General features: G+C 43.4%; 1 protein-coding gene across 1 annotated transcript; it reads right to left on the bottom strand.

The window, feature by feature from the left end:
* Positions 1-33: 33 nt before the first annotated feature.
* LAMTOR4 (late endosomal/lysosomal adaptor, MAPK and MTOR activator 4) lies at positions 34-3,408 on the bottom strand. Its single transcript, XM_081255238.1, has 4 exons — positions 3,298-3,408; positions 2,725-2,805; positions 726-843; positions 34-372 (listed from the first exon to the last, which is right to left on the bottom strand). Exons 1-4 carry the CDS (start codon positions 3,298-3,300, stop codon positions 275-277), a joined length of 300 nt encoding a protein of 99 aa, XP_081111364.1. The 5' UTR covers positions 3,301-3,408; the 3' UTR covers positions 34-274.
* Positions 3,409-18,065: the final 14,657 nt, after the last annotated feature.

The following is an 18,065-nucleotide window of genomic DNA, read 5'->3' as shown; positions in this document are numbered from 1 at the left end:
TCCTCCCCCAATACACACGACACATCCCTGGGCTTGGGAACATCAGACTCACGTTTATTAGGAGGGAAGGTGAGGAGAGGGAGGTCCCCTCGCCCTCACTCTCCTTAACATAGTACAGAGCCCCCAAGCCTCTGCCCTTCCTGGTAGGGGAGGGGAAATGGGTGAGCAGACAGCCTTAGTTCTAATGGCAATCGAGAGAGGCGGGGGGAGGTTTGCGTCTTCCTCATCAGAGGCTCACGGCCCCATCCACCTCTGCCCCTCGCCCTCTGGCAGGTCACACGTCAAGGGGCTCCCGGCCTCGGTTCTGCCTCTTCACCACAAACACCCTCTGTCCCGACACGGTCACCAGCAGCGTGTGTTCTCCAAAGACCACTGGAGGGGAGACACACCTTCCCCCGCCCCGGGAGAGGGAAGGGAGCAGAGAGTTAGTGGGGTGCGAAGGCCTCCCTGGGAGTCACACACAAACTGGCTGGGCTCCAAAGCCAAAGAAATTTGACAGTTCCAAGCTCAGAGATTTGAAGATGGGAGGTCTCCATTAAATCTCCTTCCTTCTCTTGCTTTCTCAATTCTGATGCAGGGGTGAATACCAAGGGGAACAGAGTGGCCAGAACCAGGGACCCCAGGGAGGTGGTGGGCGGCTGGTAGGAGACAGGTGCTTTTCCCTGAGAAGAGAAGCCTCGGGGAGCAGCACCCCCCCAACACCGTCACCAGGGCCAGGGGCTCACCCGACAGGCGCTTGAAGGGTACGTTCATGCTGTGGTGCAGCCGGAAACCGCAGGCCGTGCTGACCAGCTCAGAGATGGCGCTGGCTGCCTGCTCGTCATTCTCTAGATCCCCAGATGACTGCATGCAGACAGAGGAGGGAGGATGGCAGGAATTAGGGAACAGAATTGGGAGAGAACTCCAAGGACACTTTGGCTCTAGCACTTGTAACCTGCCTCCACTTTCCAATACCCCAAGGTCACCCCCGGTTTTGGAAAGACCCACCTAAAAACTGCCCTGTGACGTTGTTGCCCCTCTTGATGCCATCCTGTTTGTCATCCTTAAAATACCGGGCCTCCTCCCAGGAAGCAGTGACTCTCATCCATTTCTTTACTGATGCTGTTTTCCTAATCGCTGAATCTTGATTTCTCTCCCTGTTCCCACTTATTTGATAAAACCACATTCTCAAACATCAGTGCCCACCCACCACAGACTTGTTCCAGGTGCCGTCTTTTCCTCAGTCTTCCCGTTTGTTGCCCTATCGGCAGAATCTGAAACATAAACATCCCCTTTGTCCCTGAACCCCTTCCTACTACCCAGCCCTTGCGTAATGATGTCACAGTGGCCTGGGCTTCCTCTTTTCTCGTGATGATCTCAACTTCCTCTTCCTACCTCCTCAATATGGGCCTCCCACTGAGTCAAATTCAGCACGCTTTGCTCTCTTGGACATTCTGTACCTCAGTTACCTCATCTGTAAATTGGGGACAACAATACCTATCTTATGGGCTTGTGAGGGTTACGAGAGCATATTAGCAAGATGCTTAGAATAACTCCTAGCATTATATATTTAATTGCTATTATTCTATATCAAACTCAGTGTTTAAAGTTGAGCCACCAAAATTCCCCTTACCTCTCCCCCTCGCCAATCAACTTCCTTTCTTAAGTCCCTGTTTGTTAAGGCACCATCATTCTAGGCTTGAGTTCAAAGTCTTACAGCATGGAAAAGTTATCTCCTCTATTACCTATCTCTAGTCATTACGAAGACATATCGATTCTTCCTTTAAAAATCTCTTCTCTCCTTGCTCCTTCTCATTGCCACCAGCTGTTGCATACCTAGATTTTGGCAACAGCATCCCTGCTTCTGAATCCCGCCCCTTCCGGCTCATCTTTACACCTAATAGAACAATTCCTCTCAATCACTTCATCAGCTCATGTTTCTGTTCAAAAACCCTTCAAAGCTCCTATTACCCCCAAGATTAATCCACAGGTGTTAACCCAGCCTTGAAAGTCCTCCACAATCAGATCTTTCCTTAACATATCCTCTTCTTCCCCCAAACATTTCCAAATCTTTTCAACATAAACCCACCAGCAATTCAGACAGGCTGATGTCACACTCCTGCAAATATGTCCACCTCCCAGCCCTGAATATGCTCTTTCTTTTCTGCCTGTTCACAACCATCCATCTTTTAAGGCCAGCTGAATTCTTGCCTCTTCCAAGAAAGTTTCCTTGCCAAAACACAAGTTATAACACGAAGGGCTGAATCCTTCACTTTCTGGACTTCTTCAGTTATCTTTACCATGTGCAATACTTTGAAATTTTAACCTTAAGCCTTGTCTCTCTAGCTGAAATTTTAACCTTAAGCCTTGTCTCTCTAGCTAGATTGAAAACTTCTAGAGCACTGACACTATATTGTACTGCAGAACAAAATACCAAGCCTCTTCAATAAATACCAAATAAAGACATACTCAAGAATAACTCAGGTAATGTCAGTTATCAACAAACCTGTAACTAGTCTGACTTTGGTAAAGTCAGTAAACCTCTTTTACCTCAAAACAGTTACAGGACTAAGATTCCAGAGATAGATTAATTGATTTAATTCCTGAATTTAATTCCTATATGCCAGGCATGATACCAGATAAAGATCAAGAACAGAGACAAATCAGGCTAAACTGGGCAACGTTAGAAGGCATCATCGGGCGATGTGTATTGGAGGAGCCCCCCCTCCCTTTTCCAGAACGCACCGCCAGCACTGCGCCTTCACTCAGCACCAGGTAGCCGAGCTGGTCTGGGATTCGCTCCAGCCCCTGGGTCAGTGCAGAAGTCTAGTGGGTAAAGATGCAATCAGTGAGCAGCAGGCTAAGAGAGCAGCCCTTGGTAAACCCAAGTCTCTCTCTTGACAATGGCCCCCCAGGCCTCTTTCCCCAGCCAGGGCCTTTCCAGACCCTCTTCCCTCTACATGGCCTTCAACACTGATCTTCCTGAGCCTCCGTCAGTCCTCACTCTCTGCCCCTGGGCTCCACCGGCCTTCCACACCCCACCTTTGCTACCCCACAGACAACTCCCCTCAGCCCGGTCTCCAATTCCACCTGTGGCCCGCCGCTCCCCCTCAGATTACTCCCCAGCCTCTATACACCCTCCCACCGACCCCTGCTCAGCCCTCTACGTCGCCACCCCTCCATCTCCATTCCCTCTCGGTCCCGGGGCGGATAGGAGGTGAGGGCGGAGTGCAGGCTCAGGACTGGGCGACCAAAGAGATGGGGGGGCAGGGACACCGAACCCCCGGCGCGTAGTCCCGCGCATGCGTCCTCACTCACCATCGCAGCCTTAGGTGCTGGGGGGCGCTCACTGCTAGACGTAGCTTCCGGCTCCAGTCCCAGGTGACGTGATTCCACCCGGCGGTCTCCTCCTCCTGCTTTGCACCGCCAGACTTGAGTCCCGCCCCCAGAATGCGGATTGGAGAGTGTCTACGTCATCAGACTTACTCTGCCAGTGTGGAGGGCCGCTTCCCGGAGGCGCACGCGGATTGGCCGCAGACCCTCTTTAACATTCATCTCCTCTTCCCTCAGCCCCAAAGCGCCGAGATAGGGTGGCATGTCGGCGGAGGGGCGGGCCTGGGGGGCCGGGGCCGGAGGGAGGAGGTAGGGCTAAGGGTTTGCGCCTGCGCACACAGGTGGCCCGGGTTCCACCTAGGGCTAGACCGCCCGCAGTGGGACAGTGAGAGAATAGAGTAAAAAAACGTGAAATGCAGATGAAGAGCTATTCAAATGCTACTCTTGTGCCTACTCCGGGCAGCTCTCTAAGACAGGAATTTGTTCCCAAAGTGGTTTTTTGTCCCGGGATTCTGTAAGAAACGGTGTGATGGTGCATTGATCTCTCGCTAGACAAGGCAGCTGCAATACTGAATATTCTCTGTCAGGAATAATTAGAAAATGACCTTGGAGTCATTTTTAAATATATGAGTGTCATATAAATTTTTTGTTTTTATTTAAATAGTTTTTAGGCCTGCTGCAATGTTAATGTGGGTGAGGGAAAATGATAAGTCGTAATAAAACAGTAAATACTTGATGAGGATGTGGAGAAATTGGAGCGCTCATACATTGCTGGCAAGAATGTAAAATGGTGCAGTTGCTGTGGGAAACAGATTGGCAAGTTTCCTCTAAAAGTTAAATATAGAGTTATTATATTTATAAATGAAAATTAGATGTAGAAAAGTTAAATATGACCTAAAAATTCCACTCCTAAATACATACCTAAGAGGATTGAAAACATACATTCACACAAAACTTGTACACAGATGTTTATAACAGCATTATTGATAATAGCCCCGAAATGGAAACAACCTAAATATCCATAAACTGAAGACTGGATACATGAAATGTGGCATGTCCATACAGTGGAATATTATCCAGCCATAAAAAGTAATCAAGTACTGATCTATGCTACAACATGGATAAACCTTGAAAACATTATGCTAAGTGAAAGAAATCAGACACACAAGGCCACATATTGTCTGGTTCTATTTATGTGAGATGTCTACACTGGGCAAATCCAAAGAGACAGAAAGCAGATTAGTGGTTGCCAGGAGCTGAGTGGAGGGGGAAATGGGGAGTGACTCTAATGGGTGTCAGATTCTTTTTGGGTGATGAAAATGTTCTGGAATTATAGAGTGATGATGGTTGCACAACCTTGTGAATGTAATGAAAACCACTGAATTGTAAAGCTTAAAAGGGTGAATTTTACAGTATGTGAATCATATTTCAACAACATAAAACAAAGTGTTGTTGCTTGAGGAGAAAACTAATTAGAGAAGATGGACGCCTTTTTAAAAATGAGGTATGATTATAATATAAAATTTAAATTGGAGGAGGATGTAGAGAAAGTTCTGTGGGGATGCTTGATTTGCAAAGCCTTCCCTGGCCTTAGATATTGATGACAGTTTGTGGTATCAAATTTTTTTTTTTTGCACATACTGGTTCTGAGCGTTTTCATCTGTACACTGGCCTAACCCACTCATTAACCACCCTGTAATAGTATCCCCAGATACTATACAGATGAGGAAGTGGAAACAAGAGAGATTGAGCCTTGCTCACGGCACACAGCTGGCAACTGGCAGAGCCAGATTCCAGTCTAAGTCTGCTGATGCTGAGGCTGATGCTTTTTCCATTGCTCCATTGGCCAACTGCTTTTTTTTTTTTTAAGCTACATTTAATTTTACCTCAGAAATTCCCTGTTCTCATTTTACTTAACACAGAGGAAACTTTTACAGGACATTGCTCATCAGCCATCGTTAGAATTGTTTCATTTTCACAAACAGCTTGAATCATACTACTCATGTAGGGAGCAAAGTTTCTCATTCTTTCATTCAACCGGTGTTATTAAGCACCTTCTATGTACCAGACACTCTTCTTGGAATTGAAGATACAGCAGTGAATAAAAATAAGACATATTTTTTTATTGTTTTCAAGTTGTGAGGAAGAGGGTGAGTCAGATAATAAATAAATATATTAAGTGGTGAGAAGTGCTATGAAGAAAAATGAAGCAAAGTTTCCACTCACAAGACCCAGACCTAGTGAATTCTGTAAAACAGACCTTATTAAAATAATTCCTTTCTTTCCTTAGCCTCCCCACAGTTCAGTTACTTTTCTACAATCACTTCTTTTTGTTCTATCTGGTATAAAAGCACATAGATCTGGCCATTTCTTTGGGTCTTCACTTTCTTGTGAGGGCTCCCACGTCACGTAAAACTTGTATTAAGTAAGTCTGTATGCTTTTCTCCTGCTACTCTGTCTTATGTCAAGTCAATTCGCAGACCCAGCTGAAAACCCTAAGAGGGTAGAGGTAAAAACATTTGCCTCCCCTACACTGTGAAGGTACTTCTAAGGTAGGATGAGTATTTAATTTTGAACAAAGCACATTAGCCTCCATAGTGTGCTTCATCCAACTGGTTGAAGATCTTAAGGGAAAAGACTGAGGTCTCTGGAAAAGAAGGAATTCTCATCAAGACTTTAACAACATAGAAACCCTCCTGAGTTCCGGCCTGTTGCCCTGTGGATTTCACACTCAAAACTGCAATATCAGCTCTTGCCTGCATTTCCAGCCTGCTGACCTACCCTACAGATTCGAGACATGCCAGTCCCCAAATTTTGTGAGCTAATTCCTTAAAATAAATATTCTCTCTTTCCCTCCACCCCCCTTTGCCTTATTCTCTGGAGAACCCTGACTAATACAGTGGTTAACTTATGGCTGGTTTCTGTGGGTCTGGCATCTTTGCTGCCTCGGTTAGCATTCTTTTTCTCTTCGATTCTGATTTTTTTGGGGTGGTGGTTGTTTGCTTTGAAAATAGACGTCCTTGCCTCTTACTTTCCTAGTACCAATTCTTTTTTTTTTTTTTTTTTTGATTTTAAAGTTTATTTATTTATTTTTTAAATTAGTTTCTGCTTTATAACAAAGTGAATCAGTTATACATATACATCTGTTCCCACATCCCTTCCCCCATGCATCTCCCTCCCTCCCACCCTCCCCATCCCACCCCTCCAGGCGGTCACAAAGCACCGAGCTGATCTCCCCGCGCTCTGCGGCTGCTTCCCACCACCTATCTACCCCACGTTTGGTAGTGTATATATGTCCATGCCTCTCCTTCGCTTTGTCACAGCTTACCCTCCCCCCTCCCCACATCCTCAAGTCCACTCTCAAGCAGGTCTGTGTCTTCATTCCCGTTCTACCCCTAGGTTCTTCATGACATTCCTTTTTTTTTAAATTCCGTATATATGTGTTAGCATACGGTATTTGTCTTTCTCTTTCTGACTAACTTCACTCTGTATGACAGACTCTAGGTCTATCCACCTCATTACAAATAGCTCAGTTTCGTTTCTTTTTATGGCTGAGTAATATTCCATTGTATATATGTGCCACATCTTCTTTATCCATTCATCCGATGATGGACACTTAGGTTGTTTCCAGCTCCGGGCTATTGTGAATAGAGCTGCAATGAACATTTTGGTACATGTCTCTTTTTGAATTATGGTTTTCTCAGGGTATATGCCCAGTAGTGGGATTGCTGGGTCATATGGTAGTCCTATTTGTAGTTTTTTAAGGAACCTCCATACCGTTCTCCATAGTGGCTGTACCAATTCACATTCCCACCAGCAGTGCAAGAGGGTTCCCTTTTCTCCACACCCTCTCCAGCATTTATTGTTTCTAGATTTCTTGATGATGGTCATTCTGACTGGTGTGAGATGATATCTCATAGTAGTTTTGATTTGCATTTCTCTAATGATTAATGATGTTGAGCATTCTTTCATGTGTTTGTTGGCAGTCTGTATATCTTCTTTGGAGAAATGCCTATTTAAGTCTTCTGCCCATTTTTGGATTGGGTTGTTTGTTTTTTTGCTATTGAGCTGCATGAGCTGTTTATAAATTTTGGAGATTAATCCTTTGTCAGTTGCTTCATTTGCAAATATTTTCTCCCATTCTGAGGGTTGTCTTTTGGTCTTCTTTATGGTTTCCTTTGCTGTGCAAAAGCTTTGAAGTTTCATTAGGTCCCATTTGTTTATCTTTGTTTTTATTTCCATTTCTCTAGGAGGTGGGTCCAAAAGGATCTTGCTGTGATTTATGTCATAGAGTGTTCTACCTATGTTTTCCTCTAAGAGTTTGATAGTTTCTGGCCTTACATTTAAGTCTTTAATCCATTTTGAGCTTATTTTTGTGTATGGTGCTAGGGAATGATCTAATCTCAAAGTTTTACATGTCCCTGTCCAGTTTTCCCAGCACCACTTATTGAAGAGGCTGTCCTTTCTCCACTGTACATTCCTGGCTCCTTTATCAAAGATAAGTTGGCCATATGTGCGTGGGTTTATCTCTGGGCTTTCTATCCTGATCCACTGATCTATCTTTCTGTTTTTATGCCAGTACCAGACTGTCTTAATTACTGTAGCTTTGTAGTATATTCTGAAGTCAGGGAGCCTGATTCCTCCAGCTCCGTTTTTCGTTCTCAAGATTGCTTTAGCTATTCGGGGCCTTTTGTTTTTCCAAACAAATTTTGAAATTTTTTGTTCTAGTTCTGTGAAAAATGCCATTGGTAGTTTGATAGGGATTGCATTGAATCTGTAGATTGCTTTGGGTAGTAGAGTCATTTTCACAATATTGATTCTTCCAATCCAGGAGCATGGTATATCTCTCCATCTATTTGTATCATCTTTAATTTCTTTCATCAGTGTCTTATAGTTTTCTGCATACAGGTCTTTTGTCTCCTTAGGTAGGTTTATTCCTAGATATTTTATTCTTTTTGTTGCGATGGTAAATGGGAGTGTTTTCTTGATTCCATTTTCAGATTTTTCATCATTAGTGTACAGGAATGCCAGAGATTTCTGTACATTAATTTTATATCCTGCTACTTTACCAAATTCATTGATTAGCTCTAGTAGTTTTTCGGTAGCATCTTTAGGATTCTCTATGTATAGTATCATGTCATCTGCAAACAGTGACAGCTTTACTTCTTCTTTTCCAATTTGGATTCCTTTTATTTCCTTTTCTTCTCTGATTGCTGTGGCTAAAACTTCCAAAACTATGTTGAATAAGAGTGGTGAGAGTGGGCAGCCTTGTCTTGTTCCTGATCTTAGTGGAAATGGTTTCAGTTTTTCACCATTGAGGACAATGTTGGCTGTGGGTTTGTCATATATGGCCTTTATTATGTTGAGGAAAGATCCCTCTATACCTACTTTCTGCAGGGTTTTTATCATAAATGGGTGTTGAATTTTGTCGAAAGCTTTCTCTGCATCTATTGAGATGATCATATGGTTTTTCTCCTTCAACTTGTTAATATGGTGTATTACATTGATTGATTTGCGTATATTGAAGAATCCTTGCATTCCTGGGATAAACCCCACTTGATCATGGTGTATGATCCTTTTAATGTGCTGTTGGATTCTGTTTGCTAGTATTTTGTTGAGGATTTTTGCATCTATGTTCATCAGTGATATTGGCCTGTAGTTTTCTTTCTTTGTGACATCCTTGTCTGGTTTTGGTATCAAGGTGATGTCGGCCTCGTAGAATGAGTTTGGGAGTGTTCTTCCCTCTGCTATATTTTGGAAGAGTTTGAGAAGGATAGGTGTTAGCTCTTCTCTAAATGTTTGATAGAATTCACCTGTGAAGCCATCTGGTCCTGGGCTTTTGTTTGATGGAAGATTTTTAATCACAGTTTCAATTTCAGTGCTTGTGATTGGTCTATTCATATTTTCTATTTCTTCCTGAGTCAGTCTTGGCAGGTTGTGCATTTCTAAGAATGTGTCCATTTCTTCCAGGTTGTCCATTTTATTGGAATAGAGTTGCTTATAGTAATCTCTCATAATCTTTTGTATTTCTGCAGTGTCAGTTGTTACTTCTCCTTTTTCATTTCTAATTCTATTGATTTGAGTCTTCTCCCTTTTTTTCTTGATGAGTCTGGCTAATGGTTTGTCAATTTTGTTTATCTTCTCAAAGAACCAGCTTTTAGTTTGGTTGATCTTTGCTATCGTTTCCTTCATTTCTTTTTCATTTATTTCTGATCTGATCTTTATGATTTCTTTCCTTCTGCTAGCTTTGGGGTATTTTTGTTCTTCTTTCTCTAATTGCTTTAGGTGCAGGGTCAGGTTGTTTACTCGAAATGCTTCCTGTTTCTTAAGGTGGGATTGTATTGCTATAAACTTCCCCCTTAGAACTGCTTTTGCTGCGTCCCATAGGTTTTGGGTCGTCGTGTCTCCATTGTCATTTGTTTCTAGGTATTTTTTAATTTCCTCTTTGATTTCTTCAGTGATCACTTCGTTATTGAGTAGTGTATTGTTTAGCCTCCATGTGTTTGTATTTTTTACACATCTTTTCCTGTAATTGATGTCTAGTCTCATAGCATTGTGGTCGGAGAAGATACTTGATACAATTTCAATTTTCTTAAAATTACCGAGGCTTGATTTGTGACCCAAGATATGATCTATCCTGGAGAATGTTCCATGAGCACTTGAGAAAAATGTGTATTCTGTTGTTTTTGGATGGAATGTCCTATAAATATCAACTAAGTCCATCTCGTTTAATGTATCATTTAAAGCTTGTGTTTCCTTATTTATTTTCATTTTGGATGATCTGTCCATTGGTGAAAGTGGGGTGTTAAAGTCCCCTACTATGATTGTGTTACTGTCGATTTCCCCTTTTATGGCTGTTAGTATTTGCCTTATGTATTGAGGTGCTCCTATGTTGGGTGCATAAATATTTACAATTGTTATATCTTCTTCTTGGATCGATCCCTTTATCGTTATGTAGTGTCCTTCCTTGTCTCTTCTAATAGTCTTTATTTTAAAGTCTATTTTGTCTGATATAAGAATTGCTACTCCAGCTTTCTTTTGATTTCCATTTGCATGGAATATCTTTTTCCATCCCTTTACTTTCAATCTGTATGTGTCTCTAGGTCTGAAGTGGGTCTCTTGTAGACAGCATATATATGGGTCTTGTTTTTGTATCCATTCAGCCACTCTGTGTCTTTTGGTGGGAGCATTTAGTCCATTTACATTTAAGGTAATTATTGATATGTATGTTCCTATTCCCATTTCCTTAATTGCTTTGGGTTCGTTATTGTAGGTATATTCCTTCTGTTGTGTTTCTTGCCTAGAGAAGTTCCTTTAGCATTTGTTGTAAAGCTGGTTTGGTGGTGCTGAACTCTCTCAGCTTTTGCTTGTCTGTAAACGTTTTAATTTCTCCATCAAATCTGAATGAGATCCTTGCTGGGTAGAGTAATCTAGGTTGCAGGTTTCTCTCCTTCATCACTTTAATTATGTCCTGCCACTCCCTTCTGGCTTGTAGGGTTTCTGCTGAGAGATCAGCTGTTAACCTGATGGGGATTCCCTTGTGTGTTATTTGTTGTTTTTGCCTTGCTGCTTTTAATATGATTTCTTTGTGTTTAATTTTTGACAGTTTGATTAATATGTGTCTTGGTGTATTTCTCCTTGGATTTATTCTGTATGGGACTCTCTGTGCCTCCTGGACTTGATTAACTATTTCCTTTCCCATATTGGGGAAGTTTTCAACTATAATCTCTTCAAATATTTTCTCAGTCCCTTTCTTTTTCTCTTCTTCTTCTGGAACCCCTATAATTCGAATGTTGGTGCGTTTAATGTTGTCCCAGAGGTCTCTGAGACTGTCCTCTGTTCTTTTCATTCTTTTTTCTTTATTTTGCTCTGCATCAGTTATTTCCACTATTTTATCTTCCACCTCACTTATCCGTTCTTCTGCCTCAGTTATTCTGCTATTGATCCCATCTAGAGTATTTTTCATTTCATTTATTGTGTTTTTAATCGATGCTTGATTCATCTTTAGTTCTTCTAGGTCCTTGTTAACTGTTTCTTGCATGTTGTCTATTCTATTTCCAAGATTATGGATCTTGGAAATAGAATCTTGGATCAGCTTTACTATCATTATTCTGAATTCTTTTTCAGGTAGACTGCCTATTACCTCTTCATTTGTTAGGTCTGGTAGGTGTTTATCTTGCTCCTTCACCTGCTGTGTGTTTTTCTGCCTTCTCATTTTGCTTATGTTACTGTGTTTGGGGTCTCCTTTTTGCCGGCTGCAGATTCGTAGTTCCCGTTGTTTTTGGTGTCTGACCCCAGTGGCTAAGGTTGTTTCAGTAGGTTGTGTAGGCTTCCTGGTGGGGGGGACTAATTCCTGTGCTCTGGTGGTTGAGGCTCGATCTTGTCTTTCTGGTGGACAGGTCCACGTCTGGTGGTGTGTTTTGGGGTGCCTATGGCCTTATTATGTTTTTAGGTAGCCTCTCTGCTAATGGGTGGGGTTGTGTTCCTGCCTTGCTAGTTGCTTGGCATAGGGTGACCCGCACTGTAGCTTGCTGGTCGTTGACTGAAGCTGGGTGCTGGTGTTGGGATGGAGATCTCTGGGAGATTTTCGCTGCTTGATATTATGTGGAGCTGGGAGGTCTCTTGTGGACCCGTGTCCTGAAGTTGGCTCTCCCACTTCAGAGGCACAGCACTGGCTCCTGGCTGCAGCACCAAGAGCCTTTCATCCACCCGGCTCAGAATAACAGGGAGAAAAAGTAGAAAGAAAGAATTAGTAGAAGAAAGAAAGAGAGAGGGAAAGAAAGGAAGAAGGGAAGAAAGGAAGGAAGGAAGGAAGGAAGAAAGGAGGGAGGGAGGAAGGATGGAAAGAAAGAAGGAAAGAAAGGAGGGATGGAGGGAGGAAGGAAAGGAAGAAAGACAGGAGGGAGGGAGGAAGGAAAGAAAAAGAAAGTGGAAAGAAGAAGGGTGGGAGGGAGGAAAGAAAAAGAAAGAAGGAAAGGAGGAGCGGAGGGAGGGAGGGAGGAAGGGAGAGTAGGAAAAAAAGAAAGAGCAGGTAAAGTAAAATAGAATAAAGTATGAAATATAGTAGCGTTATTAAAATTAGAAAGTAATTATTGAAAAAAAAAAAAAAACCGGACCGATAGAACCCTGGGACATATGGTGGAAGCAAAGCTATACAGAGAGAATCTTACACAGAAGATTACACATACACATTCACAAAAAGAGAGCAGGGGGAAAAATCAAAAATCTTGCTCTCCAAGTCCACCTCCTCAATTTGGGATAATTCGTTGTACAAAGAGGAAAAGGGCGAGAAGTCTGAAATCTTGCTCTCTAAGTCCACCTCCTTAATTTGGAATAATTCGTTGTAAAAAGAGGAAAAGGGGGGAAAGTCTTAAATCTTGTCCTCAAAGTCCACTTCCTCAATTTGGGATGATTCGCTGTCCATTCATGCACTCCACAGACGCAGGGCACATCAAATGGACCGTGGAGCTTTAATCCGCTGCCTCCGAGGCTGCACAGAGAGATTTCCCTGCCTCTGCTCTCACAGCTCCCGGGTCTCAGCCTTGGACCTGGCCCCGCCTCTGCGCGTAGGTCGCCGGAGGGCGTCCGTTCTTCGCTCAGACAGGACGGGTTTAAAGGAGCCGCTGATTCGGGGGCTCTGGCTCACTCAGGCAGAGGGGAGGGAGGGGCGCGCAGTGTGGGGCGGGCCTGCGGCGGCAGAGGCCGGCGTGACGTTGCAGCAGCCCGTGGCGCTCCGTGCGCTTTCCCGGGAAAGCCGTCCCCGGGTCTCGGGGACCCCGGCAGTGGCGGGGTGCACAGGCCCCCCGGAAGGCGGGGCGGACAGTGACCCGCGCTCGCACACAGGCCCCGCGGCGGCGGCGGCAGCGGCGGCGGCGGCGGCGGGCCGCGGCGGCGGCGGCGGGCCACGCCCGTCTCCGAGGTCCGTGCCTTACCCGCGGCTCGTGCCTGTCTCCGGCGCTTCCCCAAGCAGCCCTCTTAATGCCCTCTCCTTGCGCACCAGGAAACAAAAGGGAAAAAAGTCTCTTGCCTCTTCAGCAGCTCCAGACCCTTTCCCCGGACTCCCTCCGGGCTAGCCGTGGTGCACTAACCCCTTCAGGCTCTCTTCCTGCCGCCAGCCCCAGTCCTCTCCCTGCGCTCCGACTGAAAGCCGATACCCGAGCCTCAGCTCCCAGCCCCGCCCGCCACGGCGGCCGAGCAGACAAGCCTCTCGGGCTGGTGTGTGCCTGAGGGCACCGGTCCTCTGTGCCAGAATCTCTCCGCTTTGCCCTCCGCACCCCTGTTGCTGTGCTCTCCTCCGCTACTCCGAAGCTTTCCCCCTCCGCCACCTGCAGCCTCCGCCCGCGAAGGGGCTTGTAGTGTGTAGAAACCTTCCCCCCTTCACGGCTTCACGGCTCCCTCCCACTGGTGCAGGTCCCGTCCCTATCCTATTGTCTCTGTTTATTCTTTTTTTCTTTTGCCCTACCCAGGTATGTGGGGAGCTTCTTGCCTTTTGGGGGGTCTGAGGTCTTCTGTCAGCGTTCAGTAGGTGTTCTGTAGGAGTTGTTCCACGTGTAGATGGATTTCTGATGTATCTGTGGGGAGGAAGGTGATCTCCGCGTCTTACTCTTCCGCCATCTTCCTCCGGGGCTCTCCCTAGTACCAATTCTTACCCTATCAAATGGCCATCAACAAACTTCCCAACCCCAAGTCTGCCTTTCTTGATTCTCTTAACCTTGACCCACCCCTTCAACCAGCACTTTTCAAAGACTACAGTGCAATTAAATTTAAAAAAATTAATTTTTAAAAAGACTATAGAGTAAGAGTCAGAGTCATGTGCTCTGACCCCATAACTGCTCAGCTTGTAAGTGAGCGAGGCAGGCAAACAAAGCGTCACAGTGACGTGTAGTAAGTGCTACACTAGAAATGAGCCCCTTAGGTCCCATGGGACAAGGTGTGTGCATTGGGAGGGGTCGAGTTGGGGGTAAATTTTAAAATGTGTGGTTTCCAGTCGGGAGACTCTGCTAGGCTGAGAGACGGGGTGTTGGGATCATTTAGAAACAGCTTAGACAGAAAGGAGGAGGCCAGCTCTGCCACTGGGATGGACGAAAACATATTATTTCACGCCTCACGATTTGTTCCCTCCTTTTCAAAAGAAGGAAGGGCAAAGAGCAAAGTTAGAGACCACAAGGCCAAAACAAAAAGTCTCTAAAAACCAGAAGGAAATCCTAGGAGCAGCTGGAATAATATAGAAAAAAATTATTCAATTTGTAGGTTAGCAACGTGCTAGGTACTGAGGTAGACACTGGAATTTCAAGGTGGACCAGGTCCTCATCTTCAAGGAACTCATTGTCTAAAACAAGCTCAGTGAACACTCACCAGCGTATTCTTTTTTTTTCTTTCTTTTCATTTTATGTGTATTTACATACTCGAAAAATTAAATTGTGGCTATTACAAATGCTATGTGTCATCCAGTTTGTACTGTTCATAGTCATCAGTTTTCTCCCATGTCAGTGTCACATTTCCCAGTCTCTAAGGCTACTTAGCATTCCAGGATTCAGGTTATCACAACTGATCTAATCGTCTCTAGAGCCCATTATCTTCATCAGAATATTCTTAATATTCTTCCTCAAGGTATACAGATACTTGCACAGCGAACTCCCTCAGGGTCTCCGTCCAGTTTTCACCTTATCCGAGAAGCTGATCCTGTCCCCTTGATAGAAAACCGCACACCCACCACCACCCTGACCTTCTACATCCTCTCACCCGACTTTGTTATTAAACTTTATTCAAAAGCAGAAACTAACACACCATTGTAAAGCAATTATACTCCAATAAAGGTGTTACAAAAACTTTATTCAAGCATAATATACATACAGAAAAAGTTCACATATCATAAATGTACAGCACAGTACCTCTTCACAAACTGAACGCACATGCACCAGCATCCAGATCAAAAAAGAGCATTACAGCTCCCAAAGCACCCTTCTTGTCCAGTCTCAACCTTTCTCCCATGGAGAAAGGGACTTCTAACAGCATCGAGTAGTTTTGCCTGTTTCTGTACTTGACATAAATGGAATCACACAGAATGTACTCTTGTGTGATTGACTCCTTCTATTTAGCATCAAGGTTGTGTGATTCATTCATGTTGCCATGTGGAGGTTTCGTTCATTCATTCTCATTGCTCTATAGTGTTTCATTGTACACATGTGACACAATTTATTTATCCATCCAACCATTGATGGGCACTTGGGTAGTTTCCAATTGTGAGTTATTAGGACTAAAGCTTCCATGAATGATCCAGTTCATATCTTTTGGTGAACATACATACACATTTCTGTTGGGTAAATACCTTGGGTGAAATTGCTGGGTCACAAGACCTACTTTATTTTTTTAAGATTTTTTAAATTATTGAATCTTTTATGTATTAATAACAGTGTGTATGTATGCACACACACAGAGAATGAGAGAGAGAGAGAGAGAGAGACACTTAGATCTTAAGAAATAGAATATTACTGCCATAGACCATTCAGGCGGCTATAAAAGAATAGACTGGGTGGTTTATAAACAACAAACATTTATTTTTCACAGTTCTGGAGGCTGGGAAGTCCAAGATCAAGGCGCTAGCAGATTTGGTGTCTGGCGAATGCCCACTTCCTGTTTCACAGATGACATCTGTGCTGTGTCCTCACATGGTGGAAGGTGTGAGAGGTCTCTGGGGTCTATTTTCTTTTCTTTTTTAATAGATCTTTATTGGAGTATAATTGCTTCACAATACTGTGTTAGTTTCTGTTGTACAACAAAGTGAATCAGCCATATGCATACATATATCCCCATATCCCCTCCCTCTTGAGCCTCCCTCCCACCCTCCCTATCCCACCCCGTAGGTTGTCGCAAAGCACGGAGCTGATCTCCCTGTGCTATGCTGCGGCTTCCCACTAGCTGACTATTTTACATTTGCTAGTTTATATATGTCCATGCTACTCTCACTTTGCCCCAGCTTCCCCCTCCCTGCCGTGTCCTCAAAACCATTCTCTGTGTACGTCTTTATTCCTGCCCTGCCACTAGGTTCATCGGGACCTTTTTTTTTTTTTTTAATTCTGTATATACGCATTAGCATACGGTTTTGGTTTTTCTCTTTCTGACTTACTTCACTCTGTATGACTCCAGGTCCATCCACCTCACTACAAATAACTCAATTTCGTTTCTCTTTATGGCTGAGTAATATTCCATTGTATATATGTGCCACATCTTCTTTATCCATTCATCTGTTGATGGATACTTAGGTTCCTTCCATACCCTGGCTATTGTAAATAGTGCTGCAGTGAACACTGTGGTACATGTCTCTTTTTGAATTATGGTTTTCTCAGGGTATATGCCCAGTAGTGGGATTGCTGGGTCATATGGTGGTTCTATTTTTAGTTTTTTTAAGGAAACTCCATACTGCTCTCCATAGCAGTTGCATCAATTCACATTCCTACCAACAGTGCAAGAGGGTTCCCTTATCACCACACCCTTTCCAGCATTTACTGTTTCTAGATTTTTTGATAATGGCCATTCTGACTGGTGTGAGGTAACACCTCATTGTAGTTTTGATTTGCATTTCTCTAAAAATTAGTGACGTTGAGCAGCTTTTCATGTGCCTCTTGGCTATCTGTATGTCTTCTTTGGTGAAATGTCTATTTAGGTCTTCCACCCATTTTTTAATTGGACTGTTTCTTTTTTTGATTTTGAGCTCCATGAGCTGTTTGTATATTTTGGAGATTAATCCTTTGTCCATTGTTTCATTTGCAAATATTTTCTCCCATTCTGAGGGTTGTCTTTTCGTCTTGTTTATGGTTTCCTTTGCTGTGCAAAAGCTTTTAAGTTTCATTAGGTCCCATTTGTTTATTTTTGTTTTTATTTTCATTACTCTATGAGGTGGGTCAAAAAAGATCTTGCTGTGGTTTATGTCAAAGAGTGTTTTTCCTATGTTTTCCTCTATGAGTTTTATAGTGTCTGGTCTTACATTTAGGTCTTTAATCCATTTGGAGTTTATTTTTGTGTATGGTGTTAGGGAGTGTTCTAATTTCATTCTTTTACAGGTAGCTGTTCCGTTTTCCCAGCATCACTTATTGAAGAGGCTGTCTTTTCTCCATTGTATGTTCTTGCCTCCTCTGTCATAAATTAGGTGACCATATGTGCGTGGGTTTACCTCTGCGCTTTCTATCCTGTACCACTGATCTATATTTCTGTTTTTGTACCAGTTCCATACTGTCTTGATTACTGTAGCTTTGTAGTATAGCTTAAGTCAGCGAGCTGGATTCCTCCAGCTCCATTTTTCTTTCTCAAGATTGCTTTGGCTATTTGGGGTCTTTTGTTTTTCCATATGAATTGTAAAATTTTTTATTCTAATTCTGTGAAGAATGCCATTGGTAGTTTGATAGGAATTGCATTGAATCAGTAGATTTCTTTGGGTAGTATAGTCATTTTCACAATATTGATTCTTGCAATCCAAGAACATGGTGTATTTCTCCATCTGTTTATGTCATCTTTGATTTCTTTCATCAGTGTTTTATAGTTTTCTGAGTACAAGTCTTTCACTCGGTCTATTTTCAAGGGTGTTCAAGCCATTCATGAGGGCTCCACCCTCATGACCTAAGCACTTCCCAAAGTCCCCACCTCCAAATACCATCAAATTAAAGATTAATATGAATTTGGCAGGTTGGGGATGCAGATAGACACAAACATTCAGTCTATAGCAACTATCAACTCTTTGAAACCCTTTGTGTGTCTCT

This window comes from Mesoplodon bidens (genome assembly GCF_964165515.1).
Source record: "Mesoplodon bidens genome assembly, chromosome: 15".
Lineage (NCBI taxonomy): Eukaryota > Metazoa > Chordata > Mammalia > Artiodactyla > Ziphiidae > Mesoplodon > Mesoplodon bidens.
Note: the sequence above shows the minus strand (reverse complement) of the source record. Positions and strands in the feature narration are given on the sequence as shown.